The sequence below is a fragment of the Thunnus maccoyii genome, chromosome 14 (assembly GCF_910596095.1).
Source record: "Thunnus maccoyii chromosome 14, fThuMac1.1, whole genome shotgun sequence".
NCBI lineage: Eukaryota > Metazoa > Chordata > Actinopteri > Scombriformes > Scombridae > Thunnus > Thunnus maccoyii.
This window is the reverse complement of record NC_056546.1, coordinates 10907411-10917813: the sequence shown is the minus strand read 5'-3', so window position 1 is coordinate 10917813 and position 10403 is coordinate 10907411. Positions and strand designations below refer to the sequence as shown.

At 36.5% G+C, this 10403-nt stretch overlaps 1 protein-coding gene across 2 annotated transcripts; it reads right to left on the bottom strand.

Moving 5' to 3' along the window:
- Positions 1-1138: 1138 nt before the first annotated feature.
- On the bottom strand, positions 1139-9851 carry il22ra2 (interleukin 22 receptor, alpha 2). 2 transcript variants are annotated; one of them, XM_042433858.1, is made up of 6 exons: positions 7559-9851; positions 5718-5838; positions 5028-5209; positions 4454-4596; positions 2594-2751; positions 1139-2363 (listed from the first exon to the last, which is right to left on the bottom strand). In XM_042433858.1, the coding sequence occupies exons 1-5, from the start codon at positions 7812-7814 to the stop codon at positions 2602-2604; spliced, it is 852 nt and encodes a 283-aa protein (XP_042289792.1). In that variant the 5' UTR covers positions 7815-9851; the 3' UTR covers positions 1139-2363; positions 2594-2601. The 2 variants fall into 2 exon arrangements, with proteins under 2 accessions (XP_042289792.1, XP_042289793.1); XM_042433859.1 differs by having other exon boundaries at positions 1139-2084.
- Positions 9852-10403: the final 552 nt, after the last annotated feature.

Below are 10403 nucleotides of genomic sequence, written 5' to 3'. Positions count from 1 at the left end.
TGAAGTCTGCAGTTTGTCCTCCAGAGGAATTTGGCCAGTTTGTTGACTAGTGGTTAACAAAAAGATACAATCTAACAAGGTTAAAACACCCAAATAAATATTCCACTTGCTTTGACAAACTGCAGAACTAATATTTGTGCTACAAGTTACCGACATGGTGTATTCAGCTGTCTGGCTGCAGGACCAAATTCAACACAATCCAGCACCAAGGCCTCTCTGTCTTCAGGACCAAAACCACTAAAGTAAACATGACCAGCTGCTAGTGTGGAGTTTTTTTTTTTTTTTTTTTTTTTTTTACAAAGACAAAGTATGAAAACTTCAGAAACAACCTCAGACGTGCAGTTAGTGCAGCGCTTTTGCTGAAAAGACCCATCGCCTTCTGCTCAAAACGACGAGACTTCCTGTTAAATGCAACACTTCCTTAAAATCACTGAACACCTCTGCCACGCTGAATGTGACAGATATAACTTGGAGTACGATCAGTGTCAGTGAATGCTTTTTGTTATCAGTACAGTATTGGTTATTTCACGCCTGATTGATCAAAAGTATCAAGTTTATCAACATTTTGAATAAAGTCTGAATCAAGACTAACGTTGCCTCCTCGTTTTTGTTTCCAGGTTTATTTTGAGTTGATCCCACTCACACTGTCCTGCTGCCGTACTCACAAACCAAGTGTGTATTACTCTGCAGCTGAAAATAGTCCCCAGCAAATACACTATTTATTCCTGTTTGAGTAGTATTCTCTAAAAACTAGTGTTCAGCTGTTATAGGAAAGTCTTTTTTTTTTTAATTAAACTATATTTGTGGCTGGTTAAGGTTCCAGTAAAAAGTAATGAGTTTGGAAATAGAGAATTTGTCATTCTCATGTATTTCATCGTAATTTCCAGCAAATTATCACACTACCGGATTACAAACTGTAGCATCACTTTCATACACAGTTTCAAGTTTGCGACATCATCACATCCTTTCTCGAAGTGGGGAGAGAACTTCCAGAGAACAGAAATGTCATGTAACCACAACTTTACTGCAGCATAAGGAGGTTTGTTGATGGCAAGAAAAATATAGAACAACAAACTTACCTTTTTAAATTTCATGTTTTAACCAACTGATGAGACAGAATTAACCAGTGTGGCTTTTATTTCTTATGTGACACATGGAACAAAAAACATTTGGCACCATACTTTTATTTTTGCACATGAAATAGTGTCATTTCACAGCTGAGCACTGCTGCATGTGATAGTTTTTAAGAAAGCTCTCTCTCTGTTAAAAATGACATTCATTGATCCTCACAGTTGGATTAGATACAGATCAGCCTGTGTTTGGCTCTACTGCAGGGAAAAACAAATACGTATTGTGGTCACAGAGTGTTAACTTATGCAAACTACATTTGATCATATGAGTATGAGCTGTAACATACAAAACATCACTGGTCACATTTTTTAGGATCTCTAAGATAACTTAAAATAACATAAAAGGATTAGTTGTAACATCACTGTTTCAACTGTTACCTTGAATTTGATTAGTTAATTGCTAATTGATTAGTTAATCATCAAATTGGGCTGCACAGTGTGTCCCCATCATCTCTAAATTCATCCATTTCTGCACAAATTAGATTCTGTTGTTGCAAAAAAATTCTTTCCTTCACAAAAAACAAATGTTAAGATAAAAAATAAATAGAATAACGTAATTGGGAAAAAGCTAAGCTAGATATTGGTTATTAGTTGGATATTTACTGTTTCAGTATGTGTTGTATGTATGAAAAATAACGCGACTTCTTTAAAATTATGACCAGAAACACAGACTACATTCATATTAACAGCTCTACATCACTGTGCTTGTAGTGTGTCTAAATATTGCAGTTACGGACAGCATCCATGGAGGCTGGAGTCCAAATGTTTTTGTTTACCTACACAAATCAAACATGTCAGACCTTTTAATGCTCGTAATAAATAAGTGCATCACGTGTTGTTGGCACGGACGTTGGTGACTGCAGCTGTCGAGGTAGCGATGGATAATTAAAGCTGAACTGAAGGACGCAAATCTTCTCATCCAGTCATTCAGTGAATCATGTAGGTAGAGTTTGTCTAAAGAAAAGGAGAAGAGAAAGGAACAGAGAAAATGAATGATCACCGTTCTACACATCCATCACGGATCTAAAAATAGTGAACAGGGTGGGGTGAGCAGAGATAATTATAGTCATTGTGGAGAAACTCTCCTGTTTAGATTTCTCCTCCAGGAGTTTCATTTTCCCTCCCTCTCTCTGTCTCGCTGCCTCGGGCGTTATTGTCATACGACAGCTGATACTTGACGCCTCATCTTGTAATCTTCTGTTACAGAGTTACAGAGAGGTTCGCTTTCACTCACTAACGACGCCATCCAGCACAGACACAATCACACAAAACAGACACTTGTTACACATGTTCTCAGGGTTAAATACGCTTCACTTGTCCTCAACAAACTCTAAATAATTTATGGAAAGAGAGAGAAAGATGAGTTTCTGCGCAGATGTTTCATAGCTACAGAAAACATATTTCAGGCCCTTTAACGCTAGGAGGTGTAGAAATGATGTAGATTAGAGTGTGTGTATTCATACCTGTGTGCTCAGAGTGTAATTACGCATTTCACAGAGTTGCGATCACTGGTCTTGGCCTGGAGGGGGATCAAGGTTTGGGCTTGGAGGCAGTACTTCGCCTTGTGCTTCAGTTTGTCCAGAATCAGCTTTTTGGAGCGGCAATCCATGTCAAACACCACCTGAAGGAGAGAGGCAGGATATTTAGAAATACTGAGATCATGAGTCCAAATCCTCCTGCACACTAAAAGGAAAGATTTTTTTCTCATATTTCATTTACTCAACTGTTTATTATTTCCCAAAATGCAGGTCTCAAAGGTCTCAAATCCTTTTTTAGAAAGCCAGCAATAATGCTGGTGGCGGGAAACTCTGATGTATTTGTTTGTTGGTTTAAAAGGACTAACATTTAAATGTCTTGAACCTTCACTGGAATCCCATTGAGTGTAAATTCCCAGAAAAATAACGAGGACATGACCTCACCAGCAGCTATGACTCTGAGGAGTCAACAGTGAGGCTGCACAGGAAATGTTTCGTGCAGCTGTACACGTTAAAGAACCCTTACGTAACATATTGTGCAATCTGATGGAAAATTGAGGAGACAAAAAAAGGATTATACATCAAAAAATATTAGTTGTTATTCTGTCTTTACGTCGTCCTTGTTCTTCTTTTTTTTTGCTGTTCTTGTTTTTGTTTTTGTTGCTATTCTGGTTGTTCTTCTTCTTCTTGCTCTTCCTCTTCCGTCTCCTCTTCTTCTTCCTCTTCTGTTTCGTAACAGTAGTTGTGGTAGTTTAAAGGTGATTTCTCTCTGGTGCATACATCGATCTGATCACTTTGATGTGAACTCACGTTTCTCATGGGCCTCCAGGAAAAATCTGTTACTGTGATGGCAATTCTTAGTTGATGGCTGATCAACAGAAAATTAATCATTAACTGTTTTTATAATCGATTAATTGTTTAAATCTCTGATTCCAGCTTCTCCAATGTGATCATTTGCTGTTTTTTTCTGTTTTAAATAATTGTACTTCAACCTTCAACTGAATGTTTGTGTGTTGGACTGTTGATCAGACATAATGAGACATTTGAGGGCATCACCTTGGATTCTGGGAAATGTTTTTTCTGACATTTTATAGACTGAAGGCATAATCAATTAATCATAAAAACTATTGACAGATAAATCAACAATAAAAATAATCATTGGTGGTATTTACAGGTCCATCATTTCCTAGTAAAGTTTTCTGGAGAGAACGATGTAATTCGGCACTAACTGCAGGGGAAGCAGGGATGTTGTTGATAGAAAAGCTCAACTGAAACTCAAATAAATATGAATTCATTTATTATCAGAAATTTAATTCTTTATATATGTTGAACTGAATGCTCCCCTGTAGACAAATATTACATTTTTGCATGTTCAGCTGACCTGCTGTGCACTGCTGTGTTGCACCAGCAATTATTGGGAATGAATTAACTGTAAGGGCACCAATTGAACCACGTCTCTATTAGATTCATAATTTCAAAGATTATTGCAGCTTTTATCTGTCGCATGTTCACACAATATGTGCATGAACATGCAGTGAAATGTAGGATGGCGTAATCATGAGGATCAGGTGCAATAAAGAATGATAATTAGAATAAGAGAATGTGATTGAAAGTATTAAAAAGTGTAAATTGGCCTGCTCTGTGCAAATTTTCAGTATATAAAAACGCAAAATGCGCATATGTTACATCTGAAATTGCAAGCTAATTAAATAAAACACACTCGAGTGCAGATTATATTACCAAACAGTATTACATACTGTAGATCTTTAGGAAATTATGAGCTCGTTAAATAGTCGTTAACCAAACAGAACAATAAGCAGATCAGCAGGTCAGGAGTGATTCTTGTACCTCTTCTCCTCTGGTATCTATGAGGTAGATTTTGTAGTGCAGACAGCTGTGTATCTTCCGGACGAGCAGCCGTTGGGGCTTCGCGCGGACCACAATGCCTAGCTCTGTGACGTTCAGCTTCAGCACAGGTGGACTGATTTTGGCTGCAAAGATAATCGATGAGTTTAGCATATTTTCAAAATAATGGAGCATAAAATGAAAGTCGTGACAGAGAGATAAAATATAAAGGCAAAGATTGGAAGCAGAGGTGTTTTTCCTTGTTATGGTCTTGAAAAAGGAAGTTGAACTTTATAGTTTTTATAGCAGCAGAGGAGAAAACAGTGTTGTGTTGTGTAAGTGCACAACCTGCACTTTAGGTACAGTTTTAACAAGCTACTGTTTCAGTCGATCCTTAAACCAGAAATCTTGTCTTTGTTTTTACTGTTACTTTTCCTAAAGTCAAATATTTTAGTGCTTTTCAATTACTGGTCCTTCTAAAGAACTGGTTTTAACAGTGTTCATTTCAGGTTGTGCAGTCTGCATCGTAGACAAAGAGAAGAGGATGCAGACGAGGAGGAAGTGTGGAAATACTCACTGGCCCAGCGGGGGCTGAATCTGGGCGAGAGGGCCCAGGCTGATTTGCTGGAGGGCAGGGAGGAGGCGTGCACTCTGGCGTAGTACCACTCTCTCGGGTCAGAGGTCACGCTGCTGAGGTCACACTGGTGCTTCTGGATCCCCTGACAGCCGTCTACATCCAGCCACTGAGGCTCGCCGTAACTGAGGAGGAGACACAGTGTAGTTTAATCTTAAATCAAGTCAAGTCGTTTTTATTTGTACAGCCTGATATCACAAATCACAAATTTGTCTCAGGGGGCTTTACAGTCTGTACAGCAATACAACATCCTCTATCTTTCACAGGAACCAAGGAGTATGTATATGAAACCTCTGCCAGGTTTAACCTTCTCTTTAAACAAGATATGATTTACTGCAGGAGAGAAATTATTCCTTTGAAGAAAGAGAATATGAAAATATCACTTTACTGGCAAATTAGCTTAATTTGTTAATGAAAAAGATTTTAGGACTCAATAATATCCTTAATGACAGGTTAAGGTAAATATTTTTTCAGCAATAACACAGCGTGAAGCAAGATAACCTTTCATAATCAAAAGCTTTCATCTTTTGTTTTATTATCGTTCATGTTCGGGTGAGAAAAAGTGTCTCTGGCTGCTGTTAAATGCAGATCTACGTGTGTGTGTGTGTGTGTGTGTGTGTGTTCATGTCTCACATCTTCCACTGGACGTAGTACTGCAGTGAGGTGGTGTTGGCAGGCGGAGTCCAGTGCAGAACGTTTTTATAGTCCACAGAGTCAAATCTCACCTGGGCAGGAGGAGTGAGCATCTCTGGAACTGAAGAGGTTATCGATTACTTATCGATTTGTGACTAGAACTTAAATGTATAAAATATAGCTCCTTTGGTTGATTAGTAGCATTGTAATGTTGTTTGTATATCGCAGCCCAAAGTGCTTTACAATCAGGACAGTACAAATAAACAGCAGAATGACATTTAAAACACATTTAACCATTTAAAAATAATTTTAAACCTGCTTAAAGGACAAGTTCGCAATTTTTCAACTGTCTTAAAACAACAGTCTGGTGCCAAAATGGAAAGTGTATCATGTTTTTCTTGGCGTAATCATTCCTCCTGTTCATACTGACCATTAGAAGATCCCTTCATAATTCACTTACAATGTCATTAAAGTGAGGAAAACCTCTTTGAGTGTTCACTTGGGCGCCTGACTGTTGTTTTAAGACTTGAATAAACTGTGAACTTATCCTTTAACAGTAAGTAGTCTAATGTATATGCCACCCAATCAACAGCACCATCACAATACAACAGCACCATCTACGTGTAATAAGGATAAATCCCAGCTAATGTGGATTCTGTTGCACTGGTCCATGTACTGGAACTATGAAACCCTCTGCGTTCATATTGAGAAGAAAACAGAAAACATGTCCTCAGTCTTTGAGTGACTCTGGAAGAATCTGTTGAAACGATCTATAGGAAGATGCGTGAGCTTGTCTTTAAAGGCTATAAAGGCTGTTTTATTTTGCTTCTGTGATTTCAGCACAGTGAATGTTGATATACTAAAACAAAAAAGAGAAGAAAAATGACTTTCCTCACAATTGTTTTTCAGGAATTAAACAATCGGTTTAGTCAGAATCTTTTCCTTTCTTAGGAAGACTCGTCTGCAGCCTCGTCAGTGTGTATCACTGTTTCTGGACCATACGGCAGAGCACGTTACTCACTCACATTACTGTAATGTTGTTTCTTAAACACACGCGTCACTCTGTCCTCGACTGTGCCTGAAGTGACCACAAGTTCTACTTTTTTTCTCTTTTCTATTAGTGACTGATAATTATTGATATATGGCACATTTTTAATAATGTCTTAGAATAATTGGTAACACTTCACTTTAAGTCCCCCTATTTATCATTTATAAGCAGTAAATAAAGAGTTAATAGTTTATAACACACTATAATGTAGTTGTAAGCAGATAAAAGTGTTAATTAATGTGGAGGTGAGTGAATAAACAGATAATGAATGATAATAAAAACACAACAGTTATAATAATATAAAATATGTCCTCGTAGTAGAAGTTATAAACAAAAGGTTATAAACACTCAAAAATGTCCTATAAGCTTATAGCTACATTAAAGTGTGATATAAACCATTTATTTATGTTTCTATACTCCTTATAAATACTAAATAGAGGGGCTTAATGTTACTGAATCATTTAGACAAAGAATTTACTGTTTGTTGCACAAAACGCTTAGAAAATCTAACACCGTCTGTGATTTACTGAAACACATCATGACATAATGCCTCAGTAAATAATGCAAGATATTTAATTAAGGTGGGTGATCACAAGTGAGAAGAATTTATTATTTATAAGAGCCAATAAATTTAAAGTCTGTTAAATGTCAGAATTTCCTTTCAGCTCAGTTTCGATGTCATAAAATAAACATTAAAACATAAACAGTGGACTGATGTGTGAAGATCAAATCAGTCAATAACAAAACTAATCTACAGGTGATGAAACACAAATAGAAACAGATCAAAGATTACCTTGCGCTGTGACACAGACACGCAGGTTTCCCAGCAGCACAGCTCCGAGCAGCAGACGGGTCATTGCGATGATGCTGTTGGTAGACGACAGGCAGGCGAACACACGCACACAACCAGCAGCACAGGACTGATGCATGCTGGCAGCAGCAACGCTGCCTTTAAAATGCAAAACTTCCTCTTTTAAACTACGATGCATGGATGCTTTTATGGTATTTCTGACACACCATGACATTGCAGTCTTACATGACTTTGACATATTATATTTTTCCTTCGTTCCTTCCTTTACAGAAGTACATCTATGTGCAATTTACACGTGACACGTTTCATTACATCCACTGACCAATGTTCCAACCCTATCTGTAGCAGGACGTGCATAATCATCACTCATCATTTGATAGTATGTTGTTACATGCACTCTAAGCCTGGTACACCTGACGATGCGTTCACTGACTAAACAGTGAATCTCTGAACGAGTGTTTGTTTCTGTTCTGTTTTTATGGTATAAATATGCCATAGGTATGCCACATAATGACACAAATTCACTCACAAGTTAGAAAAATGTGAATGTTTTGTGTTTTTCAAACGTATTCTCTCATAAACCGACTTAATATAAATAACATTATCTAGAACATGATCTGCATTTTCTTTTTTCATGCATATTTCTCAGGAGTTTGTGTTGTGCAAATTAAAATTTCCTCAGTAAACCTGAGACTGTTGACTGTTTGCTTGATAAACATCAGTTTTTGTGTGTTCTGTGATGATTTATGTCAGTCAACAGAACCATTTTTGAGTTTCGGAGAATTTATTACACCTGTTTTCTTGGCAGTTTCCTGCTTCAGGTGGACACACTGTTACACGTGTTTCTTACTGGAATGAGTGATAACTATCTGCTGTCCAAACATTTTTCCTGTAAACACTACTGTGTTGCATAATGAACGCTCCTTCTCAGCAGCGTAACATTGTTAATGTGTACGTGAGAGAGAGAGCAGGAGCGATATCTTATCTGCAAGCACTTCATGTTTCCATGTGTTAATTATTAATTATATTGTTGAAACTTAGTGGGTTTATTAATATTTACAGTACTAATATTACATTGTCATTGTTATGTATGTCCTTTTTCAACAACACGGATACATTTGGTTCTATTCTTGTCCATCACATTAATGCAGTGCCAGTAAAACTTTTACATCCTTGTCCTACAGACTTGTTGACTTTTGGCCACCCAGAGGACTGTACCACTCTATAATGTCAGTGTGTGTGTGTTTACATGCACACTAGTATCCCTGTCTTTAAACCTTAACATGGTTTTGATCAAAATCAGGAAAAGGTGTTTACATGGAACATGAAAAACCTGGTTATTCATTTTCCTGTTCACATGATTCTGACAGTATCCAGATTTCTAATCAACTGTTTGCAGATGTGTCTTGATTTCTCACCATATCAGCCATTTTGTTCTGTACCAAGAACATTCAGAAACCTCAATCAGATGTTTACGTACAACAGTATCCGGGTTTCTATTGGAGTAATCCAGGTAGCATATCCAGGTTTTTCAAAACCAGGACAATGTCTTATTCAGGTTTCTGAAACCCAGAGACGGTGTTTACATGTGCAAAACATAACCAGAGTACTCTAAAAACCCGATTATAACCAGAATACTGGTGTGCATGTAAACGCGCTCATTGATTCCCAACCAGAGATATTTGTACCCCAGCAGGTACTTATGCAGTTACCAGGAGGTACATGAAAAGACTGAGGAGTAGTCTCAACTAATTTGCAAAATCAGATATTACAGTTTTATTAAAAACTATATGTTGTTCAACTTTAACACCTGAACACTAGGTGCTGAGATTGGGAGTGTGTTAAAACTCATGCAAGCAGAAGTCTGTAGAGTTAGCTAAAAGTAATGGATAAAGACTTGATATATATATACCTACCTAAACTGCATAAATGGTTAAAATAGCAAAAAGTAATGGATAAATGGTTGAAATAGTTGTCTAAAAGTAATAGATAAATGTTGAAAAAGCTAGCGGTGGAGAAGTGGTTAGTCACTGACGTTAATCAAATGGTTAGCTAAAAGTAATGGATAAATGTTAAGCTAAAATTAGTTAAAAACAACAGTGGAAACAAGTTAAACAGTTGAAATAGACAGCAAAGAAGTAGCAAATAAATGGTAAGCTCAAAGTAGAGATAACTTATTGAAATAGTTGGCTAAAAGTAATAAGTAAATGGTGAAAAAGCTAGCGGTGGTGAAGTGGTTAGTCACTGACGTTAATTAAATGGTTAGCTAAAAGTAATGGATAAATGTTAAGCTAAAAAAATAGTTAAAAACAACAGTGGAAACAAGTTAAACAGTTTAAATATAGATAGCTAAAAGTAGCATATAAATTATAAGCTAAAAGTAGTTGAATAACGACAATTGAAACAAGTTAAACAGTTGAAATATAGATAGCTAAAAGTAGCATATAAATTATAAGCTAAAAGTAGTTGAATAACGACAATTGAAACAAGTTAAACAGTTGAAATATAGATAGCTAAAAGTAGCATATAAATTATAAACTAAAAGTAGTTGAATAACGACAATTGAAACAAGTTAAACAGTTGAAATTGACAGCAAAGAAATAGCAAAGAAAATGATAAGATAAAAGTAGTGGATAATGGTTGAAAGACCTAAAAGTGATGGACAAATAGTAAGCTAAAAGAAGTGATTAACACTTAAAATAAGTTAGATAAAAGTAATGGATAAATGGTTGAAATAGTTTAAATGGATAAATGGTAAGCTAAAAGTTATGGCTAAATTGTTGAAATCGTTGGTTAAAATACTTTCTGCAGTACCACTTTCATATCA

Bases quoted from the DNA above. Each gene is read 5' to 3' on its own strand.
- il22ra2 (XM_042433858.1), bottom strand. From the start codon at position 7,814: ATGTCAAAGTCATGTAAGACTGCAATGTCATGGTGTGTCAGAAATACC. The intron at 5,839-7,558 runs GTAATCTTTGAT...TAACCTCTTCAG, and splicing joins TGTCTGTGTCACAGCGCAAG to TTCCAGAGATGCTCACTCCT. The intron at 4,597-5,027 runs GTGAGTATTTCC...TTATCTTTGCAG, and splicing joins ATTCAGCCCCCGCTGGGCCA to CCAAAATCAGTCCACCTGTG.